General features: G+C 41.4%; 2 protein-coding genes across 4 annotated transcripts; both read left to right on the top strand.

Annotated features, from left to right (window-relative positions):
- Positions 1–233: 233 nt before the first annotated feature.
- pir (pirin) lies at positions 234–13,304 on the top strand. 3 transcript variants are annotated; one of them, XM_076731221.1, is made up of 10 exons: positions 234–434; positions 1,365–1,483; positions 1,684–1,776; positions 4,213–4,293; positions 7,144–7,350; positions 8,258–8,342; positions 10,024–10,068; positions 11,785–11,867; positions 12,498–12,564; positions 12,676–13,304. In XM_076731221.1, the coding sequence occupies exons 2-10, from the start codon at positions 1,391–1,393 to the stop codon at positions 12,792–12,794; spliced, it is 873 nt and encodes a 290-aa protein (XP_076587336.1). In that variant the 5' UTR covers positions 234–434; positions 1,365–1,390; the 3' UTR covers positions 12,795–13,304. The 3 variants fall into 3 exon arrangements, with proteins under 3 accessions (XP_076587336.1, XP_076587353.1, XP_076587345.1); XM_076731230.1 differs by having other exon boundaries at positions 353–430; XM_076731238.1 differs by lacking the exons at positions 12,498–12,564; positions 12,676–13,304 and adding an exon at positions 12,396–12,487 and having other exon boundaries at positions 283–434.
- Positions 13,305–13,545: 241 nt separating this feature from the next.
- On the top strand, positions 13,546–21,082 carry vegfd (vascular endothelial growth factor D). Its single transcript, XM_076731209.1, has 8 exons — positions 13,546–14,619; positions 17,395–17,608; positions 17,688–17,808; positions 18,062–18,131; positions 18,282–18,406; positions 18,498–18,613; positions 19,926–20,091; positions 20,794–21,082. The coding sequence occupies exons 1-8, from the start codon at positions 14,506–14,508 to the stop codon at positions 20,810–20,812; spliced, it is 945 nt and encodes a 314-aa protein (XP_076587324.1). The 5' UTR covers positions 13,546–14,505; the 3' UTR covers positions 20,813–21,082.
- The last annotated feature ends 3,225 nt before the right edge of the window (positions 21,083–24,307 follow it).

Here is a 24,307-nt window from a genome sequence, read left to right as displayed (position 1 = left end):
AAATATTTTACTCCCTTCACAAGAGAGTTCCTCCGTATCTGAATCAAGGGTTTGGACGAGTTTGGATATTATTCATATTATTCAAATCATCTGTGATTCTGCTGCATTGGTGACTTGACTCTTCAGTCACATTTGGATCACTGATTGTCACCTGTGGTGTTTTGTAAAAGCTATCCGTATTTGTCTTTACGCTCGCGTCTTTCCAGCTGACCTGCGATCTCGCGTCATCTGGTGATCTCGCGAACCCAGCCGTCTCTCAAGGTAAATTTCCAGCTGCTTATCTGTGACGCTGTGGAGGCGCCTTCAGCCCCACCTCCCGCCTGACTTCCGGGTTTTAATCCTACCTGAGGCTGTGAAGAGCGCGTCAGGTGCAACAATAAACTGACGGTCACACAAATGTCGCCATAGAACAAGCTGACTTGTATTTCAGGCAGGTGGGTGCCTTTTACAATTATTTTTACAATGTAATTCAGTGTTGGCAGTAATGTTAAAACATCGATGAAAATGCTCATCCAGTACGTTCACTAAATAACACGCCACGCTTCTATTATGCATAATAAAGATCTCATATAACATGCAGCTAATGAGGAAAACGGGAACTAATAACGACCATCAACAGATCTGAGATCTGCTCCAACAAGCATGGGTTCCTTCTCCGGAAAGCGAGGCCATCCAGGACTGATGTGATGTAATTACATTTCAGGGAAAGTTTCTCTGAAATGATTGTAGCTGAAGCTCAAGACCAAACCGTCAGCAGCAGCAGCAGCAGCAGCGCTGAGATCAGCTGACGAGCAGCTGATCCGCTCAGCTGACTGCTCAGCTGACACACGCCCAGCTGATCGCTGCTCTCAGATCGGTTTGGTCTGTTTCAGACGTAGGGGCAAGCTGGCAGCTTGTGGGCCGCCAAATTACCAAGAAAATCATCTTGAAAACCGGAAAAACCCTCTGATTGCGTGACCTTTCCTGTTATTTAGCCATATCATGTTACTTTGCAGTATTTCATGTCGGTGTAGTCCTCTAACAGGTTTTTGTTTACGTCCCTTTCTGATTTTTACACAACACTTTTATACCCAAACAAGTAAAAACACAGATACAGATGTTAAGAAGACTAGAAAGGTACCTTAAGAAATAATTTCCAAAAACTCCAACAAGTTTTATGTAAATGGAAACATCTGAATTGGAAACTCTAATTGTTTGGCCTTTCACCCAGTGCATGTTGGGAAAGGCAGCTGAATCAATAAATTCAGTATTGCTGTTTATGACACACAGTGGAACACAGTATAATTCTGCTCTGCATCACAAACTCAGCTGCAGTAATATCAAACTATATGACATGACGTTTGTTTTACTGGCATTTTCTGTAGCGACGAGTGAAACCTTTCCCAGCGCGATGAATGTGAGGAGGGTGGAAAGGATGGTCCTGAGCGTGGAACAGTCAGAGGGAGTCGGGGCTCGTGTCCGCAGGAGCATCGGTAGACAGGAGGTGAGCTCCTCACCATGTTACCGTGGCTTGATTGTCAGCCCTTTTAACATGTCATTGTAGCTGATGCAAGCCTTTGATGCAACCTTTGTAATGTTTGCTGGCTGTAACGACTACATTTCTGGCTGTAACGACTAAATTTCCCCATTGTGGAATCAATAAAGTCTTATCTTATCTTAAAACTGTACATTCCTTATTTCCAGCTGAGGAACCTGGATCCTTTCCTGATGCTGGATGAGTTTAGAGTAAGCAAGCCGGCAGGTTTTCCAGACCACCCTCACAGAGGATTTGAGACGGTGAGTCTTTGACTATAATTTTAGGAATTTCAAACTAGCAGATATTCAGATAAGCTGTGAAGCTGAAAGGTTTGAGTCTGCAGCCTGTCCGACATGCATACAGTGGCTGTTAAATCAGATCTTTTGTCCTTCTATCAAATGCTCCTCTCCTCTCCAGGACACCATCTTTTATTAGGCTTTGCGTAACAGAGAAAGGAAATGGATAGTGAAAGTACAACACCCTTAACATATCAAAACAATATAACAGTGTTGAACTGATAAAACTCCTTTAACCAAAGAGCTGAAAAAGCAGCAAACATCAGAAGCGGCAGACCAGCAGGGATCACAGAGGGGTGATGTTCAGAGTTTGATCACTAGATGGCGACACCAGGACAGGGTCTAGAAAGCAGCCAAGGCACCAATTTGCCTTCCACAAATGATGATTTCGGTTTATAGATTTCAAAAATCAGAAGCCAGACATGTCAGAGAGATAATATCTGCTTGTGCTCTTCAGTTTGCTTAATGTCACCTTGAGTCCAGAAAGCTAAAGATGAGATGATGACAGCTCACAAGAGAAGAAAGTCCCCTATTTCAAAAGAGAGGAATTGTCCCAGCTTCTGTCGTGTTTTCAGTGAACCACCCTTGTTTTTTTGTTTTTGTCCTTGCAGGCATTTAAAGCTAATGTATTGTGTCTCCACCAAAGAGAGTCTTCCTCTGCCATTGTTATTGACATACTGGCATGTCTTCCGCTTTATGGAAACTGAGAGATCAAACACACATGCAAGAGACCTAAACATGTGATCGCATTGCTGCGGTCGCCTCTTTTACTTACACATATTGAAAGTTAACCTCTGCATTTTTGATTCTCTCGCCATAAGTCAACACAAAGTCTCCTCTCTCATGATGAAGGTCCGCTTCTGAGGCCTTTTTAAACAGTATATAACTATTATCTCCACCTCTTTGACATCGTCTCAGTGTTAACTCATGGATTTAAAACCTTCTTTAGCACAGAACCGTCAGCTTTCATTTTGTCTTATTTCCCACCTTCCTCTCCCTGCATTTTGTCCTTTATTTAGTCTTTATTTCATAGTCGTGTTGAGAATGAGTCATTTCGTTGACAGAGAAGTAACTGATGAAGAGGCTGATCATTTAAATCACTTTTTCTTGTGTAAAAATGTCAAATTTTTGCTGGTTATATCTAAATGTGTTTTTTGTTATTCTAAATTTCAACACATTTGGGTTTAAGACATAATTTTGGGCTTCTGTGTGAGGGGAATGTCCCATCACAGACTCATTGGCTAATTGTTCAGATACATTAGCTGCAGCTAGGAGTTATACTGATCAATATTTTTACTAACAATGAATCCAATGACTGTAAACCTGCAGAGAAATATCACCCAAGTCTTCAGTTTTCTTCATCTCTTCACAGCATTTCGCATCTTTTCTGTTTGATTCCATCTCACACCTCCATTCAGCTGATTTTCCAACAGCAGGAAGTGCTCTGATGAGTGCGACCTCCCAGCTCAAAGCAGCCAGCAGACAAAATTAGCGACTAGCTGAGCAGCATTTAGCTTCTTAAGAGCCAGATATTGGTAAATACGGGACAGAAGCACTACTTCAAAGGAGCACTAATGTCGCTCCATGTTTGCTCAGTGTGTTAATAGGCAGCTGTTTTCTAGCATGTGAGCCATAATGACTTTATAAGGTGATAATATGTCGGTGCTCTTTTTACAGTTTGCTCCGTTTCCCATTATTCTGGCTCCCACTCTTTGAGCCACTTAGTGATACGCTTGTTTTTGAAAATTTCTTCTTTTTTGAGCTTAATGCTGTGCTTTAAATTTACCACAAGTCTGTGACATGTTTTTTAAATTATGGCTGAACTCGGTCTTGCGCTGTTAGCGGTCCCACATGAATGAATGGAAGCAATGCGGCAGGTTGGGCTTGTATCTTGAAAACTGGATTCAAGCATCCCAAATATTGTCCGTCCATTGCCAGAAGTGTATTTGATTTGGCAGATGCAACTTAAATCTCCCAGTGTGGGTTGACAGGACTCGACTTCACTCCCAGCATGCCTTTCAGCAGGTGTGTTTGCCCACAGTCACGTGACTTTTGAAATCACACAGCTGTGGGGACATATCACATGCAGCTCGTTGCAGGGGCCCGAGCTTTCCTCCTTTAGACAGATGTTCTCCTTTGAACCCATGTCCCCACAATCAACACTTCTCTTCCTGTCTAGCCTGACCACAGGGGTGAAACGGGCTCACATGTGCGTTCAGTGTCAAAGTAGCACTTGTTTGAAAGCTCATGGCCTGAGTTTAAGCAACCTGCAACATTATAAGCCTGTTCCTTCACATTTGTTCCAAAATATAACAAATTGTTCACTTGTCTGTATGAGGCAATCATGCACACTTTTGCAGAAGCTGCTTGTACTAAATTTGGATGTCTTTCCTCAAACAGGTAACATATGTTTTAGAGGGGATCTCTGCCCACGAAGACTTCTGTGGCCATTCAGGACAACTGAAACCTGGAGATCTGCAAGTACTGCATAACTGCTTATAGTGTAAATTTTTACAGTTTTCTTTAAAGGAATGGTTCAACATTTTAGGAATGACTTCTTGCCAAGAGGTAGATGAAAATACCACTCTTGTGTTTGTCTCAGGTAGATATGATACCGCAGACAGTTAGCTTAGCTTAGCACAAAGAGTGGAAACAGGGGTAACAGCTAGCACTGATCAGTGTTTGGAGTCATGTGTTACTGTACCTCTGCTACTAAAAATGTAACTAATTTCTTACTCATTACTTTTGTCTTACGTGAAAATAAAACCTCAGTTCGTTCCCCAGATTTTCCGGTTTATGATCTGACATTACCCAACCTAAAGGAGACAGGGCAGGCAATGTGAGTTTGGTTTTTATCACCGTTATTATAATATTCCTAATATAAATTGAAGAAACTTGTGTTAATCACCTATAATATCCAGCATTGTTTGGGTCTCCCACCAAATCCCACTGCCTAACCAAAACAACACAAGTGTAGTTTACAGGTAGGAAGTCGTTGCTGCCCTCTGGTCATTGGGAGTCTTAATAACTGCCATCACTACAGTGACGATTGATTCCATGATGGATAAAAAATGTCTTGTCTCACGTTGTGCCAATGAAGTGCTAAAATGATTTACCTATATGTGCATTAATAAAATAATTGAAGCAGACATTTAAGAGTAATGCGAAAGTTACTCTATATGTTACTCTAATTGCACCATTCACCATTTTACATGTGTTTGTGCACCGAGCTAGCCTGACAGAGCCTGGCTAGCTGTTTCCCCATGTTTTCAACCCTAATGCTAAGCTAAGCTAACCATCTGCTGTCTGTTTCACAGACAGGAGAGCAGGGCATTGATTGTAGAGCTGCTGGCTAGCTGAGGACGGCTAGCTGTTTCCCATCTTCTTGCTAAATTAATCAAACAGCTGTTGAGCGTAGCTTCATATATACGGTACAAGTGTAAGAGTGGTATCCATCTTCCCATCTAATTTTCAACAAGAAAGCTAATAAGTGCATATCCCAAAATGCTGAACTGTTTCTGTAACTTTGCCAGTAACAAATTGCCAAATGGTGATATTTTCCGTTCTCTCAGGTATTAAACGTTATGTAACAGTGTGATCATTGTTGTCTACATGCATCATTCTAATCCTCTAATCGTGATGTGGTAGGTTTCAAGCAAATCATTAACATGAATCAGAAGCATTCAGTCCACTTGTTATTAACGTAAATGAAAGAGCAGAACAAGACTTAAGCCCATTGGCATACAAATCCCCCCAAAACTCATTACATATGCATTAAAATGTTGTGCACTCACACTAATTGGATATCATGCCCTGTGGGTTGTTTCCTGTGTTTTTAAAGTAGGAAAGTTGCATTCACACACACACACACACACACACACACACACACACACACACACACACACACACACACACACACACTGGCTGCTGACTCAGCTTCAATCTGCAACAGATGTTCAGTCAGTTCATCTGAATTTCCTCTAACCCGCCATGTGCACCCTGTGTAGGCTCGGATATCATGTCGGTCCCTTAGGGAGAGCTCAAACACTGTCTCAGATTAAAGCAGAGCTTCATTGAAGGAAGTGAGAAGACAAGCTGAGAGAGAAACTGTTCAAGAATCGTCTCAGTTAATGTTTGACTTCATTCCACATCTCTCTATATACATTTTAGTAAGACAAAAAAAAACCTTCCTACATTTTTTATGTCAGTATTTCCAAATCAAAGAAACAATTATTAGCATTAGTTTATCATCTTTATCTACTAAGACTAGCATCTTATTTCCAAGTTAGACTGCATCTATTATAAGATGTTAAAAATGTGATGAATTTACTTTCAAACATCACACAGATCTGTGCTGACTCTCTTCTCTGGGTTTCTAATTACTAAGCTCTGCATGTTTTAGCATACAATAGATCTCTGGCTGTAAAAACTCACAAATAAAAGAAACCCACACTCACAGAGGAATTGTCAGTGGCTCGCTGAGCTAAAGCTGGAGAGTGGAAATTTACAGCTGGCCTACAGGAGAAGCAGGAGCTGTTAAAGTACACTTTGTTTCATCCAGTGTTTTCAATCATTACCTGAATCCAACTGTGAGGTTGTATTTAAGCCACATCAGCATGCTAACATTTTCACAGTGTCAGCCTAGTGATGTTTAGCAGGTATGACGTTGATCATGTTCACCATTTTAGTTTAGCATGGTAGCATGCTAACAGTGATTACTGAAGGTACTAGAATTCAACCTGAGGGATCCATCCAGCAGAGATGTAAACTCAGGATACATTAAATAGCAACTTTGATATGTTGAACACAATTTTGTGTCCATCTATCTTGTTCATGTCAAGACACTTTAAGTAAAAACTGACCTACTGGTGGCACTAGGCGAAACATCAGGAGATCATCAAAGTTACAAGAACACACCCACTGAAGAACACTTGCTGTGTGTCTGTACAACATTTCATCACAATTCCTCAAAGAGTTATTTCTGCCTGGAAGCGGTGGACCAGCCACATGATCAGCAATGCCGTTTGTAGTGCCACGACACGAGCAGGGCAAATAAAAACCTTCTCACCTCCGGATATTTTCAGCCAGTGGTACAAATCTGTGAACACTCTCAGCGTACAACTCCAGCTCCAAAGAACTTGGGGGTGTTCCTGAGCCTGTGCAGTAATATCCTTTGTACAATCATGTGATCATACCCAATCAGGATACTATCACCTGTTACCAGTGAACCTGTTTACCAGTGCAATATTCCAAACAGGTGTTTTTGGAGCATTTGACAACTTTTCCAATCTTTCATATATTTGAATATATATATGTCTCCTTGTGCACCAGTGGATGACTGCAGGGAAGGGGGTGGTCCATGCTGAGATGCCTGTGTCAGAGGAGCCAGTGGTGGGCTTACAGCTGTGGGTGAACCTGCCAAGACGAGACAAGATGGTGGAACCAGCGTACCAGGAGCTGAAAGGCTCAGACATCCCCAAACGCAGCCAGGGAGGAGTTACAGTCGCTGTGATATCTGGAGAGGCTTTAGGAGCAAAGGTGTGTTTGCTTGTGTGTGAAAGTATCTTAGTGATTCAGGCTGGTGATGTCACTGCAGCATCTGAAAGCAAACATGATGTTTACTTTCCCGGTAGCTGTTGATCTCATGGTGATTGCTCATTTGCCGGAGGCTCGAGGCAAACAGGAAAAACAGACAAACAATGACATAAACATGCATGCATTTCTGTGTGTGTCTGTTTGTGTGTGTGGGGGGAGTGTAAAAGGTTACTGTAGGGCATGAGACACAGCGAGTCATGGTCTGGCATTAAAACTGCTCAGTTTAATGCAGGTCATTGAACTCCTTCTCTAAAACGCAAACATCCATTTCTCTTCATATATTGTATTCATACTGTGTATCATAGGAGCAGATTGGTTTACATTTTACCACCATTGTATGCTCAAACTACTTCAGATATTTCCTACAGCAGGAAGACACTCTTAACTGCCGTTTACAGTAGATGAAGATCTCTTGTATGTATTTATTGTATTTTAACAGGTGACACACTTTCCCAGTGTGCAGTAAGCTCTGTGCAGTGAATGTCTCACTCACAGTAAAAAATGCAGAGTGAAAAGTGTTAGTTAAGACCCACCAATGAAATACTCAGACTTTGTTTCTCTGAAAAATCATGTAATTACTCGTAGGGTGTCCTGCCGAACAACAAGATTACTGCGACAAAGCAATGCAGCTTTAGCTTACTGTTCAGAGCCCATTTTCAGGGAGCACAAGTGCAGATGGCTCTGAAGTTGTAAACAAATGAGCATGATAGTCACTGGCGCCAGTATGCCAAAGTTTGCATGACTGTGTTTTCCGTTTTCTACAAAATATGTAAAACTCGTGTTTGTGTGTGTGTGTGTGTGTGTGTTAGAGAAGTAAGCAGATTTTCTGACTGTCCTTTTTTCCGTTCAGTCTAAGGTCTTCACGAGGACACCGACTTTGTACCTAGACTTCAGGCTGCAGACAGGGGCCCTGCATGTGCAGCCCGTCCCCTCAGGTGGGAGAATAACACTGGTAAATAAAGTGTAGTCTGTCTGTAAATGGTCCAGTGTTCTTGTAAACCAGTGGTGAGTGGCTGTTGCTTGAAACTTCAATCAAAACGCCCCTTTAGGGTTCAAAAATAGTTGCAGAATGGGGGATGGTCCCTGATCAGGGTTAGGGTTAGGAACAGCTGGACGTCCTTTCCGGGCGTTCTAGACGAGCCTATTCAGCTATTCTGCTAAGGTTTATGCAAAAATTGTGCATTCAGCAGCTTTATGCAGCCCAAAAATGATAATAATGATGATTTTCTAAGCATAAAAATAATAACTCGGTGTTGACTTTAGGTCTCACATGAGATGCAAACTCTCTTGGATGTTTGATCCATCCTTCCACCACATCCTCCTCCCTGGCAAACCATGTGCGATCAAAGACAGCTTAGATAAAGACTTTTGGGTCTTACAAACACTGCAGGCTTATAACAATGAGACAGGAAGATAATTTACATGTAGAGATACAAATCTGCTCATGGAGTGGACAGCCACAATGTGGATGTCTGATCACAACCACATACACTCAAAAAAAAATGTCATGCAAAAAACAAAACCAAAGACACATGAATTTTCTTTTTTTCATGGCAATAATACGACCAGTATTTCCTGTTTTGTGAAAGAGGGTCTGCTGGGAACATTACCGGACGTGGAAACAGCATCACACTCTGGCCGCCTGCCTCATAACCAGTTTTTGAAGTCCGACTGTAACCATCGCCACAGTCCAACCAGTGTTTGATGGTGAATTTCAGTTTGGTTTACAAGCGTTGTTATGTACCAAAACACAGTGTGTATCCATGAGGACTGAAGGCATTTCCAACATTTGCAGTGCTGTTTTTTTTTTTTTTTTTTTGAGACCTGCATGTTTTCTTGCTAACAGTTTTCTTCCTCCGTGCCTTTGTTGTCATATTAATGAGTTTCTTTCCACGCTACTTGGAGATCAGTGGATTAGTGTGAAACATTGCTCCATAGTGATACTAGTGGTCAAAATCACCATAAGGTCCCTTTAAAGTTCCTCTCCAGGCATTGATAAAACCCCTAAAAACTCATCTCTGTTCATCAAAATTACATATTTAGAGCTTTAACATTATCCAAGCGCATTTGTCCTTGCAGCTCATCCATGACATGTCAACTGCTACATGTGTTGCATTCAGGGTCCACTTATATCAGTGTGCCAGTCTACTATTTTACACTATTCTCTTTTATCACTGAAAAAAAGTAATGGCTTTTTGGTATTTATAAATTGGCCCCCAGGCTGGATCAAATGGTTTCACGGGTTGTGCACGGTTTAGAGGTCTAACAGACTCCATTCAGATCTGGATCAGTACACACAAGGTTCACACTAGGTTTTTGATCAAAGACTCCACTGTTACTGTGTATGACAAATGCAGATAAAATGTTAGCGGCAGACATTTACAGTTCCAACAGAAACACTTCAGGGCTCATAAAGCTTGTGAAACTTGGTGGAGGACACGACAGCTCAGCATTTTTACGGTAACAGAGAGCGAGAGAGTGAGCGACATGGAGAGAGAGAGCTTTACAACACAGGTAACAGGAGAAACTACACACAGTATGTAAATGTTGTTTTTATTGCAGGTTCACCAGCTTTATCACAAATGCACTTACAGATAATATTTCTGTGTTTGACAGGATGGACTGCATTCATCTACACGCTGTCAGGATCCATTCATGTCGGTGAGTTTTGTCGGGTTAATGATCTCTTAAAAGAGGCGCCCACTGCACATTGTTTTTATCTGAACTTTGCACCAAGAGATTATGAATACGTGCAGAACACGACCTGTCTCATGTTGTCCAGCACTTCAGATTCACATAAAGAGAAGAGGAAATCACTAATAGCTAAGGTGATGCGAACATTCTTTAGCTGCATACGTGCACTCTTTTCACTGCATTTAATCACTCTCTCACTTCCCTCTCTGTCTACGTTACGAACACTTGTGATCTCAGTCCAGTTGCGACTTCCCTTCCAGATTCAGCCAAAACCACCACATGTTCCACTCTGAACCTTGTTGGATTCATACTGACTCTCACCTATGACCTCTTCAGACCAGTCCAGGTCAATGTAAAATTTACCTTCGCTGGAAAACTGACTGTGCTACTGTCTATAAAGTACGACCATCTCAGAGTTTACCCACATATTCAAACTACGCCCTGTTTGTATCAGTGTGGCTGTTTGACAGGTTATGAAATACAGCATTTCCTGCATATTGGTCGACTTTGTGTGATCAGGGAATTCCCCTCGCATGAGAACAAACTCTTTGAGACGGTGGACTCATTTTCAGAGGCTTGCTTGGTTTGTTGAAACCTGTTGTTTTCAGTCAGAATTCCCCTTTTATTATTCTTTCATAAAATTTCATTCTGATTTGATTACTTTCCATCGTTACACTGCAGGATCTCTCAGACTGCTTGTAATTGCTGGCAGATGTTTTGATGACACGAGAGGATGAAAATGGCTGCTAAGATTAAAGACGTTATTTGAATCCGAAGTCTCCGACTCTACATGTAGTCTGGCCAAATCAGGACCAGCTGGCTATGATGAATGCATCGACCACAAGTGGAAGTGTCTGGCTTTCTCAGCGTTTGGTGTCAGCGCTGTGGAAGGAAGTGTTGCAGCGTGCAGACAGAGTGTTAAACCAGGTCAAAGTGTCTGAAACACACAGGTGCCTTTATTTCTGTTGAACTTTCAGTGAAATGATTCGTGAAGCAAATTAAATTATTACTGCTAATTCGCACGTCCGCTCAAAAGGAGCAAGTAAGCTAGCTTTTGATGAAAAATGTGTTGCTAATATCAATGTCTGAAGAGGTGATTTTCTCTAAGACTTAGCCCTTTTTTGAGGAGTTTTCCCCCAGTCAGAAGCTCCTGCTCTCAGAGGATTCATAGATTCCCATTTTCAGAAAGAGCTGCGAGACCGCAAACTTCAATCAATCATCTTAAGTAACGTGTTTATTCTGTGGTTTGTTTCCTAACATAACATAACAGCCCCATTTTGTCAGAAGTGTCATAGCTCGATGTGCCATGTCACTGTCTGAAGAATTAACAGTTATAATGTGCCGTAATTATGAGGCAGGGTACGTTTGACTTGTTTTCAGCATGTTTCTGAAAATAATGGGAGTGGTGGGTTTGCACTGTCTGCATTTGAATTGATGCCACTCTGAGGAGAAGATAAAAAGGCGAGGAATTCAAATCTTGGTATTGTCACATTAAATTGTATTACAGTCCCGTCAAAATGTAAGCAATGCAGAAATGTGAGGCTGAGGGTGGATCCAGTCCGTTGAAATCATTTTGAAGTAGGTTCAGATTTCAGATGAAATTGGAAAAAGCCAAAAAGTGTTTAAAATGAAGAGTTCCAGCGTGACTTAACGACGAAACTGCCGACTTTTCTTGTTCTCCAGGCCCGGATCAGGAGCAGCAGAAGGTAGAGCCCCATCACACTGTGGTGTTTGGAGACGGAGACTGTGTCAAAGTTCAGAACAAGGTGAGCGACTGAAGTCCTCCGCTGTGCTTCCCATTGGAAGCAGAAGGTATTTCACATTGTTTGTTTGATGGCTTACCGACTAAATCCTCTTTGTCCTAAGGCCACAGTGAGCTTCCTAAATTGTTTCCTGTTGGTGGTAACATGTTGTGCCCCCCCTCCCCTCGTCTTGTCCCTTCACACTTCTGCAGCCTGTCATTTTTAATCTGCCTGGTTTTCTTTTGCATCTCTGCACTTCCTTTGGTATACCGAAGCTAAATCCTTCAGAATCATACAACAGGATGGACTTCAGGATAAATAGATGGACATTTTCTTTTGGGCTTGGACTCTGGGTTTTACCCTTTTTTGTGCTATGAGTAAAATTGAGTGACTCTGTTAGTGGTTGTCTTGTTGTAAGGAGTTCAATCAAACAGGGATTTTTCCTTCTCAGATAGTTTAATATGAGTGTTTTTAGGGGGCATAAAGGTGAAAAAATTTAGAATAACTACTTAATCTCGATTTTCTTTCTTTAATCACCTTGTAACCCCACAGATTTATTCTGGGATCTACTGGCGAAGTCAGAAACCGCTGATTTAAAAGATGTCAAATGAAAGGCTGATGAAAGATGATGCACACATCTTATTTCCTCCTCAGGACTCCGAAGCTTCCCATTTTGTGCTGATCGCTGGAGAACCAATCAAAGAGCCTGTGGTACAACATGGTACGTCATTTGTGCGATTCTCGACATGCTGGCGACAAGTCACTGAACAAAGGAGTGCTTTGTGTGTACCTGTCATGTAATACTTCCCTATGCTGTGTGTGTGCCCTTCAGGTCCATTTGTAATGACCACAGAGGAGGAGATCAGACAGGCGATCAGGGACTACCAGTGTGGCAGAAACGGCTTTGAAAGGGCCGTAAACTGGAGGTCCAAGATCAGAGACTCTTTCTGAGCACCACGTGTCGCACTGAAAAACTTTGCTTTGTGTGTTTGCTCCTATTTATTTGTTTTGTGACAATTGTGTAAAAATGGTGATGTTTGAAAAGGCAGGTATTTACCTGTGTGCATTTCTGAAGCGTTTAGTGCTTTCCAGCATCCGTTTGAACTCGCTGCTTGTTTCACGTGCTTCGTGTGGGAGTGGACGACAGGCTCCATTGTTAGCAGTGTAGTAGTTCACCCTGTCTTCCTTGTAAAATATAGATTTTTAGGGAAAATGTGCCGCTAACTGCTCTCCACTCCCCTTGTTAAATTTAAGCTTTATTACATTTTCCTTCTGCTGTTTAAAACGTAGCAGAGCTGTTACAAAATTTTGAGAGCGGGTTGGTTTCACACGCTGTTATGAAGATGATTTAACATTATTTAATTAAGTCGAAGAATGACGGTTTTCCACATGTTTTGATGTTTTACCCGAGAATTTGCTAAAGGAACATTACCAGCTGCTGTAATATAAAAAATGTTGAGGAAAAAAAAAAGTTTTTGCATGTTTCATAATTTTTATAAGCAGACAACAGAAAAGATGCTCAAGATGCTGTTCCTCATTTGCATACAAATTAGGAATATTGTTCTTCCTGTGTCCTCCATTATGTTATTTCCTGGCAGATTCCATCCTGAGTCAAATGGGCCTGTATGGGTGAGTGGGTGGGGTGTCGGTGGGACAGGGGTGGTGCTGGCATCTTATTTCCCCTCACACGTTACGGAGGTCTGGATCACATTTAAAACACATGTTACTGCTCTTTGGCTGTGTGCGGTTTGGCAGCTCCAGAGGAAAAGACACTGATACGGGATTTAAGAGGCAGGGGATTTGATCACTTGACAAACAGACATTAAAAAGGGAAGACGGGAACACACAAGCAAATAAAAAGGCGAGCTTTGAGGCGGCCGGACCAGCGGCAGTGGGAGTGACATCAGGGTAGACATCCAGACAGACAGCTTCTCATAGCTTTTTCAGACTTAGCCTTCGTCTTAGAGGAAGGAATTGTGCGGCTACTCTTGCACCTCAGGGGCTTTTTACATGGACTAACCACAGTTGGATCTGGATGACTGAAGACTGATGCAGGGAAAGATTAACATACAGATTTTGTAACCACTGACATTAGCAGTTAAGGGAAGCCCGAAGTCAGCAGCCAGTCAGGAGGTGGTTTTGAAAAGATTTTGAACCCTGAGGAATTTGTTATAATAGTCTAGCTACAGCCCCCTGGAACATCTCACAGGCCTTCAACCCATTTGGACAAAGGGGAGTGTGCTGATAAGAAGTTTAAAGGGAATCTTGACTTCTTTTCTGTTTTTTTTTGTTTTTTTTAAGTAATTTTCAGCTCCTAGTAGCCTCATTATTGAGCTGGACACCTCAGGTTCTGCATCAAAGCCTCTGCAGTAAGAGGTGCATGCTTTAAAGCCTCTTTAGCCTCCTCCATTTGGCTCGTGGGTGTCTGGGTTGCTGTGACAGGTTACGTGTGGCTCACACACACACACGCACACACTCTCCGCTGTGCAGCTGAGAGATCAACAGTCTGGGCTGCACATACCTGCGCTTAGAGGACTGAGTGTGTGTGGTCTGAGGGACTCAGCTGCTCTGGGAAACTGAGTCAGTGCTTTCTGCCAGCAGCGAAAGGAGACAAGCCCATACTACTGAGCACTCCTCAGAGAGAGCAGAGCAGAGCCGAGGGATGATGATGAAGATGAAACGGACTCTGTGCAGAATCTCCTGCTTGGTGACTCTGGTGGTGGAGCTGAGCTGGATCAACATGGGCCACAGCATGCACAGAGATGGAGGAAGTAGGGTAAGTGTGGCGTAAAGCTTTAAGTGTATGTAAAACGTATCAAAGCGGTCTTGCAAATGCTTTTTGCAGCTGATGTATAAGAGACTTTGCTCCCCTCTGTGCTAAAAAAAAAAAAACCTAAAACGTATTATCCAGCATCCAACCAGAGAGCAGAAATTAAAGCGCTACATGGCTCTTATATTCTTGATGCATTCAGGGCTTGATTTCATTTGTTTTTGCAGTGTTTTGTCGCTTCTTTTCACTCATTATCTCATAAACCAGTAGCTGCCAGTGCAGCACACTCACATGTGTTCACCGTCCTCTGTGCACTGAAAAAGGAATTGACAGCAATGTGTGTGCTTGCAAGTGGTAAAAAGCGGAAATGCACTTCGACATTGGATCTGCATCAGGGGGATTACTGAACCATTGAACTCTTATACTTCAATAGATTTCCTTTCTCTTCCTCTCATTCATCTCCATTATTTCTGTCTCTCCCCACTTTCTCTCGCTATAACCCCTGCACGCCTCCATCCTTATATCCCTCACTCAGGCGCTCTCGCTCTCTGTTTCTCATTAGTGGGTCTATCCCCTGGTAGAAATTGCAAAGGGGAAACCTCCCTATTTTCTGTTGTTTCTCTGATTTAAGTGGAAGCGGTTAGCCAGCCAACCTGCCCCACCCTCTGTTCCACAACACACTGAACACATCAGAGCACATCAGAGGGCTCAGATCATTACAGTTGTCCAAAGGAAATAAAGCAAACATTGTGCAGACAAGTGCAATATTCCATGACTGTCTTCTCTGATGTGCCTCCATCCCAGCTGTAGAGCTACCATCCGGTATCAGGCTTTGGCTTTCCCACCTCAAGAATGAGCCTGAGAAGTCCTGAATTTGAACTCCTCTCCTGCTCACATCCTTGGCTTTTCAACGTCTATTAAAATTTCAGCAAGATGAAACTAAAACAAAACAGTACAAATCATTCACGCAGGACATCATGTTAGATTTAGTGCATGAGATTACTCTGCATTCCATCACATGTCCAAACCATACAAATCTAATCGTTCCATTTTGCTCTGGTTTATGTCTTCATGGGAACTTGCCCATCTGGGGTAGCACAACAGGTGGTTTTCTGATTTTCTCCCACTCCTGAATCACAGTGCTTCTCTCTATACAGAGGTGGCAAGGATCATTTTATACTTTAAACAGTCTGCATGTGCATACATACGGCACATGTGCTTTAAAGTGCACGACACTGCAGCCTTCTCTCAACATGCATGGTGGTGGTTTGGTTTTCAGATGTCTTGGGTATAAACCTGGCTGCATGTCATCCCTCTAGCGTATAGAAATGCATGCTCTTTGACAGCAGGGTCATGGGACGTCAGAATGAGCAGGGTTCAGGGAGGTATATGACAGACCCGAGCGGACACACAAATCCGCGGCTGCAGCTGTTGATAATCACACTCTGACTAATGGGCGAGACATGAGGCCAAGTGCTCCAAGTCACTCCACACGACAGCAACTGTCATGTCAACTCAGCTTCAGTGTAAAGCACGTGGTAGCAGCAAATAATACGCATAATGTAGCTGCACATGCATTTCACTTTCATTTCAGTTTTTTATTATATTTTGCTTGTTTTTGCTTGAATGTTTTCTAATAAGACTCTACAGCTGCATTAGAAGCTCTGTGAGTTTTGAGCTAAATGCAAACATCAGAATGCTAACACACTACTGATGCTACTAAGTACATTTACCCTCTTCTATTTTAGTTTGTGAAATTTATCCACAACATGGTTCCTTCAAAAATTCCCCAGTGCAACAAAAATATTACTGCTGTGCGACTACAGCTGTCACTACGAAAGTTAGTCATCGAAATTGATCCTTTGTCCTTGTCGACAATCCATCCAATGGTTATCGAGGCATTTCACTCTAAACCAGACTTGTTAACCTCATGCTTGCATGAGAGTTGAAGTCAGGAGATCACCAAAGTCATTCAACAACATGCCCATCCAATAGCTGTTGAGAGAGTTCACTCTGAGCCACATGTGTCCGCCTAATGTTGGTGCTACAGTTAAAGTCAGGATCACCAAAGTCAGTAGAAGTAATCTTTTCAGGATCTTGAATATCTGTAATAATTTGCAAGTCAGTCCATTGAATATTCTCCAAAATATTCTCTCTGAACTACAAATGTTAACCTCATGTTGCCACTAGAGAAAAATTCATCAGCAAAGTCTGGAGCATTCATCCGCTGAGGACCACGAATGTCTGAACTACATGTCATGACAATCCATCTAGTTTTTAAGATATTTCCCCGGGCAAAAAATAAATAAATAAAAAAAAAAAACTTAAATGATACTTTTTGAAGAACGTACTCAGTACACTTTGTGCTATTTTTGTCATCTTCAAGTATACTTAAGTGAACTCAAGTAGTCCTTTGTTACCACTTGAGTAATACTTGAGTATACTTGGCGTGTAAATATTTGCTAAATTGGCACAACTTTTTCCAAACTTTAAGTGTACTGAAGTACACCATTGAATTCATAACACACTTGCAGTACAATTGTATTATATCACTTAAAATGAAGTGTAAAAGTGTACTTGCAATGACTTTTTTTAATACTTAAATTATATTTCTTTATATTTCTAATAGGCTAAATGATACTACTTTTTGTCCAGGGTCAGTGTGGATCAAAGCGGTGGACAGTCAGACATGACCATCCTCAGAGCTGTGCATGAGCATATTTTTCAGTACAGTGATCTTAATGTGAAACATTACATGATGCTTGACTGTGGTGCCTGCAGGTGATGAAGCTGTGGGAAGAGCAGAGGGAGAGGAAGGTGCGCTCAGCCTCCAGCCTGGATGAGCTGCTGAGGCTTGCAAACTTTCCTGACTGGAAGTTGTGGAAGTGTCGCCTGAGACTGCAGCAGCCAGAGACCCTCTCATCTCCACCCTCAGTGGGCTCGCACCGCTCTACACGCTACGCTGCCGAATCCTACAGCCTGGAGATACTCAAAGGTTGGATTAACGACATGTTAGGTGCAGGTCTGTGCATGTGTGTCGATGTGGTTACAAACATTGTGTGTCTCCCATTTAGCCATAGATGAAGAGTGGCAGCGGACTCAGTGCATGCCAAGGGAAACGTGTGTCGACGTGGCCAAGGAGCTCGGCACCGACCCCTCAATTTTCTTCAAACCGCCTTGTGTGTCCGTCCACAGGTTGGTTCAACATGAAAACAGAGCTTTAACATCATCAAACTTCATGCTGTGGCATCCAACTGGTATCTCATTTCAGAAAGGGAGTCATCATGTTTCCAGAAATGTCAAGCTATTCCTTTTTCTTCTGTATGTGTATCCACATAGATTAAATTTACCTTTGACCCAATATGATTTGAAATTTGCTCTACATTTTTGTTTTTTTTTGCCATGTGCATCACTTTACCCAGATGTGACTTTGTTTTCCCACTGACAGGTGCAGTGGCTGCTGCAATCAAGAGGGCCTCACCTGCAGAAACACAACTACTGTATATGTGAATAAAACTGTGAGCATCTTAGATAATCTCCTTTTGACCCTTTTTGACCTTTTCTGACCCATTTAGCCTTTTTTTCTGAGGATTTGAGTATTGAAACCACTGCACTAGTTTTCACTGTGTTTTTATGTGTGTGTGTGTGTGTGTGTCGGTGTATCTCAGGTCCTGAGTGTCATTCCATTCAAGTCTGTACCCGAACCAGTCCTGATAAAAGTAGCTAATCATACAGAGTGCAGTTGCATGGAGCCCGCTATAATACGACGTAATGCTCAGCCAAGGAGCAGTGGGTGAGTCCAGAAGCTCAGTCCTCAAGCTTATTTCTCAAATCATTTTTTTTTTTTTTTTGTTACTGTTCTAATCCATGTGGTTCATTGGCAGTTGTTCTCCGATGGGACAGCTGTCAGAGGCAGAGGACTCCAGGAGGCTTTGTGCCAGTGGGCTGATTTGGGATTGTTCAAGTGACAGATGCATACCTTACCCTTCCAGCGCACCAGGTGTGTGTGTGTGTGTGAGTGTGTGTGAGTGTGTGCACAAACATATATAAAGGCCTTTGGGATGTGTGCAACAGCTTTTAAAAACAGTGGACAGAGCATCATTGTTTCAGTTTTATATAAACAACTGTACTTAAAACATGTGGTCCAGGAAGTCAACATAGTGACACTTTGGCAGTGATGGAGTGTAAATACATTTTAGTACATTTACTCTAGTGCTGTACTTGTACTTCCACTCCACTCCAGGGAGAAATATTGTACTTTTTACTCCACTATATATTCTTGATAGCTATCATTACTAGTTGCATTCATGAAGATGTCATTTTCATTTAAAATGACTATGCCGTGTAAACATATGTGTGTGTGTGTGTGTGTGTGTGTGTGTGTGTGTGTGTGTGCGTGCGTGCGTGTGTGTGTGTGTGTGTGTGTGTGTGTATGTGTGTGTGTGTGTGTGTGTGTGATTATCACTGGTCATTTTTCATCCAAATTGGCCAAATATTTCATGGTTTCAGCTTCTCAGATGTGACATTTTAGTTCTTTCCCTTGCCATGAATCACAATAACCTCAATAATTTTGAGGTTTGGACTGTTGATCAGACACAACAAGCAGGGGCGGGGCTTGCGGACAGGCAAGCCAGGCAGTTGCTTGGAGCCCCCAGCCACTAGGGGGACCCCAGCCACTTATTTACAACAACGATTATTGATAGGCCTGGGCTTTCAGGGACCTCTGTTGGTCCCTGGACCTCACTTTGAGAACCACTAATCTATTTTTTCAGTATTCATCTCAAATGTCCCGGAAAACGTACATTTATGTGTGCCAAAACCAAATTTTTGCAGCATGCACAGGTGGGTTGGGGGCCCCAGGGATTTCTTGCTTGGAGTCCCAAGAGACCCGAGCATTGCCACTGACAACAAGACATCTGAAGGTGTCACTTTGAGCTCTGGATAACTGTGACCACATTTCTTACTTTTCTTGCGTTTTATAAACCAAACAATCAATGAATTAACCAAGAAATAATCAGCAGATTAATCCACAATGAAATTAATCTGCAGCTGTTTAAAGTCTGATAGATTGACTCAAGTGATGTCACTCAAGTCAGAATCGGGTGGGGCTGTACACTTGTAGACTAAGTTTGAAAATGAAAACTTTTTACTGATGCATTACAGTGAACTGAAGATACAGTAAGTTCATTATCAAAGTATGTCCAAACTGCTGTACTGTATGTTATCATATGGAGATTCAGATCACAAGATGTCTTTTCTTCTACTTATACTGTCTTTGAGACTTAAATGCACCATTATTACCTCCTGCTTAGACTTTCCTCTCAGTTCATGGATGCCCGACTGTGAGATAGACGTGGAGCGCTGTGATTGTCTTCCTCTACCTGCGCCGACTCTCCAGCCAACACCGATCCATCGCTGCCAACTCAACTCCTCCATCTGTGCCCATAAGCGTCAACATTTCGATCAAGCCTCCTGCAGGTAGGCCAGTATGGAAGCCCATAGGGGACTTTATTACAATGACTTGCTAACTTGAAATGAAGATGCAATTCCACAATAGCATAATAATTTTCCATTTGGGTTTGTGTTAATTGGATCAAAATGAAAATGAAAATGGCTGTTCAATGACCATTAAAGTGAAAATGGAAAAGCTGTTTGATTTTAAAGTGGACAATTTTCATTTTGTCCATTTTAGAGGAGGAGGTTTGAAATGAAATGTCAAACAACTTTTCCATTTTCACTTTAATATGGTCACTGAACATCCAGGAGTATATGAAATTGCTAACTGGATTGTTGCATTTTGATTTTGATTTTGACCCAAATAAGACCCACATAAATGGAAAATTGGCAAGGATGGAGTGAGGTTCACCGCATTGTGAACACATGATTGCATGAAGGATACGAAATGGACTCAGGAACACTTTTTGAACCTGTTGCTGGTAAACACAGTTTGTTTGCAGATGAATACATTTTGTTTTATTTTCAATTTCACACAGTGTCCCAACTTCTTTGGAGTCGGGGTTGTATTTGTATTTCCAGCAGCTTCTGAGACATGCACGATGAACTCAATAAAATAAAGTGGTCAGTTTGTCCTGGATGAAGGCTGCCTGAGTGGTTCTGCTCTCTCCTGTGTGTGAATTCATGCATATTTTATACTCATAATGATCCTTCTTTTATTCGCAGTTGCAAATGGCCCAAGTAGACGTCCAGTGGGGAAATAAATCACGACAACCTGCTCGCCAAAGATGTTTGGAGGCAGAGAAAGAAGGCTCATAATTTATTTACAGTCCTATTTATGCTGATCACTTTAACTAATTAAGATATTAACTCACATGACCATGTTAATTGATTTTTTTAACATGCTTACATTATGTTTCAATCAATGTTTAAAGTTTATGTTTATGATTTGTACATTTGTTCTTTGTGCACTGAATATGTAGTTTATATTAAAAGATTATTTTTATAATTTTAAGCTGCCTCGAATTTGTGAGTTACTGCTGAACCTCTGATGGACATTTCACTGTAGTTATTCAAAATTATTGAGTACAGAAATCATCTGTATGCTGAGCTTTCCTTGAGAGGGTGGGGCTGCTGAATTCTGTCACAATACTCAAAAAGGTAAGTCTTGTTATCTCGGAAAGAGTTTTATAACCTCATAATCTCGTTCCTTGATTTAATCTTCATTTAGAGTTTATAAAAATCATTAATTTCGTCATATTTTATTGTTCAGCAGAAATGAATCACAGGGCACTTAATGTGGTTTTAATGTGACTCTGCTCCCAAAGAAAAATATCATTTACTGTCAAAGTAAAAGACATTTCTACAGGATTTAATATTCAACTACTTAACAGGACACAAAATCATCAGTGGTGCAGCCAGTTTGTTTTAAAAGTCACATGATTAGTGAAATGGAGATCAGCTGAGATTTGCCAAGGAGTGTCAGGTTGCTCACAGTATAAATACACCTGAATCTGGAGGGCTTGCGAGGGCAGAGGGTCACATAAATGCACCAATACACAGAGAAAAATCTAGAGGAAAACCTCCAGGCTACAAGAAACCCACAACTTAAGGCAAGATTTGTTTTCCAGCAAAGGAATGAGCCCAAGTATCGAGACGAAGTGAGACAGGAATGTTTTAAAAACAACAGCATCATTGTCCTTGAGCGGCTGCTGAGTCCAGGTCTCTGAGAATATGTGGCCGGACTTGAAGTTCACTCATGATCCTCATGCAACCTGACAAAGCCTCGAGCAGCTTTACAGAGAGAACAGGGGAAAATTGCAGCGTCCTGATGTGCAAAGCTTACAGATCTATTCGCAGACTCAAGGCTGTAATATCGTCTAAGTACTGACTTGAAAACTGCTGCAAACTAGTACTTTCTACTTGTCATTAATTTCAATTACTTCATAGAGATCTGTCTTCACTTTGACACTGCTGTGCTTTCTTCCTGTTGATCAGTAACAAAAAGCCACATTAAAGCCACTTTGACTCAATGTTGTAAAATAATAAAACATACTTTTACATATTTTTTTATAGATATTGTACAAGCAGCCGTTTTGCTGACATGAGACTTGCTACCGTGGTGGTCATTGAGTATCTGGTATTTTTTTGTTTTGTTTTGTTTTGTTTACCAGGTGGTGGAAGAGAAGGTTCAAACCTATTCCTCCATGTTTTGTATTTGATATATGTGAAGTATTTGAGTTTCCTGGTGAAAGCCCATCTCCTCTAATAACACTTAGAGACCGGCAGCAGAACAATGCAGCTTTTTTTGGAAGACAGAGTGGACTGTAAACACAGCCTCTCATAAAACAGGTGCAGCATTAGGAAATGTGCTTCACTTCTGTTGTTGCTTGGTGAAAGCATTGATTTTCAATCTGCCATTTCAGTTTTTTTCCACAGTAGTGCTGCTGATTAACAGAATGCACACATTAAAGGGTAAAGTATATGTCCTCCCTCCTTTCTGCTGGCCTCAGAATGGATGTTGCACCATCATAAAATGACAAGCTATCATAGTTTAGTTCGTAAAGGTGTTTGTGACTGAGGTGAGTGCTCCCGTGGGAGCTCGCTCTCATAGAAACATTAACACCCTTCCTTTGGGAGCCATTCCGGTTGTTACCAAGGTCAGAATAAAAAGTGTCAGTGGCTCAGATGTGGGCAGACATCACAGGCAGAACTGCTGCTACCTTTCAGTCCTCACATGGGATCAAGCTTTTAAATCCTCAGCTGATCCTGTCCCAGTGGTAACAGAACAAAAATGGATTTTTGCCATTAGTATTTGAGAACTGCATATTCCAGATTATATGATGATACGAAATACTAACAGGCCTGACGTTACAGTTATGTTATGGAGTTTTGTCTCCCCCTTCCTGCACTTTCTGTGTACTCCTGTTTTCTCACTGCTCCTCACTCAACCTCATTACAAAAAACAGTTTATTTACACTGCTGCCAAAAGAAAAAAGATGTATATCCACTCCTGCATCTACATTAAAATCTCTGTTTTATGTGTTAAACTCATGTAGTGAAAAAACAGCTGTTCATTAAAACTGTCAAAGTAAACCGACTTACTGCTGAAGAAAACACACTGACAAAGTGACACTGAATTAGCACCGATCATGTGATCAAGTCACAAACCCACAGCATTTTCGGACCATGATAGAAGCAAAGACAATTTATTGTAGACATTTGAGGACATGGAGAACTGATAATATTAAAGAGTAACTTAACACCACTTAGAAATCTTCCTGGACGCCTATACTATTACAATTCTGTTTGTGCACAGATTAAACAAACGAGATATGATATGTGACTTAGCAACAGAAGAACCTGTAAAATTTACTGTTTAAAACTTTTGTAATTTACACATAAATGACGTTTAAAAACCACTAAACCCAACAGCCCTTTTCTGCTGGAATAGCACGACCAAGCTGCTCTCAAACTAATTATTTGCAGGCATTTACATGCAGCTGTCGCTTATTGTACACTGAAAACCCATTTAATTACCATTGCATAATAGCAAAGGCTATGATTGCATGCACCTGACCGCCATCGTCAGGCAAACTGTCACAAAGACACTGGATGCCATCAGGTTCTCTTCAAAGTCTCCACGGTGCACAAATGGCCAAAAATAGCCACATCACTCAGTTTTTGCTGCCAGGAACACGCAATTGCAAATTATAGGACATCAAATTACATCAAATTTTCTGCAATTTTAGCCCTATGCAGCACAATAGGAAAGGAAAGGAAAATGATGCTTCTTTGTGAAACAGTTTTCTTTATGGAAGTCAGAAAACACATTAAAGAAAGTGCTAGAAAAGACTAATAACACTGACTATAAAAGCAAACACTTCACTTAACAGCAGCAACAAACCCATGAAGGTCAGCAGATTACAAGACTGTCGAAAAGATGACTAACATGTGGTCCTTAATTGAACTATCTCATCTTTGCCACTATTAGTATTACAGAGTACAACATTTTCTTATACTGCATAATAAAAAAAGAAGTCAAGGTACCTCAAAAAAAAAAAAAAAAAAACCTCAAACAGTCTATCCTGTTTATTTCTCGGTCTTTATGGAGGGTAGTAAGCAGCAGTTTGAACATACTCACATTCAAACTAAACTGAAATAAAGGTTGTTTGGCTGATTTAACATGACTAAGTGAGAAATGGATCTGGAAAAACTGGAAATTATGGAGATCTGAAAC

Source organism: Chaetodon auriga, chromosome 1 (genome assembly GCF_051107435.1).
Source record: "Chaetodon auriga isolate fChaAug3 chromosome 1, fChaAug3.hap1, whole genome shotgun sequence".
Lineage (NCBI taxonomy): Eukaryota > Metazoa > Chordata > Actinopteri > Chaetodontiformes > Chaetodontidae > Chaetodon > Chaetodon auriga.
Note: the sequence above shows the minus strand (reverse complement) of the source record. Positions and strands in the feature narration are given on the sequence as shown.

Bases quoted from the DNA above. Each gene is read 5' to 3' on its own strand.
- vegfd (XM_076731209.1), top strand. From the start codon at position 14,506: ATGATGATGAAGATGAAACGGACTCTGTGCAGAATCTCCTGCTTGGTG. The intron at 18,132-18,281 runs GTGAGCATCTTA...GGTGTATCTCAG, and splicing joins CTGTATATGTGAATAAAACT to GTCCTGAGTGTCATTCCATT. The intron at 18,614-19,925 runs GTGTGTGTGTGT...CCTCCTGCTTAG, and splicing joins TTACCCTTCCAGCGCACCAG to ACTTTCCTCTCAGTTCATGG.
- pir (XM_076731221.1), top strand. From the start codon at position 1,391: ATGAATGTGAGGAGGGTGGAAAGGATGGTCCTGAGCGTGGAACAGTCA. The intron at 1,777-4,212 runs GTGAGTCTTTGA...TTCCTCAAACAG, and splicing joins CTCACAGAGGATTTGAGACG to GTAACATATGTTTTAGAGGG. The intron at 12,565-12,675 runs GTACGTCATTTG...TGTGCCCTTCAG, and splicing joins AGAGCCTGTGGTACAACATG to GTCCATTTGTAATGACCACA.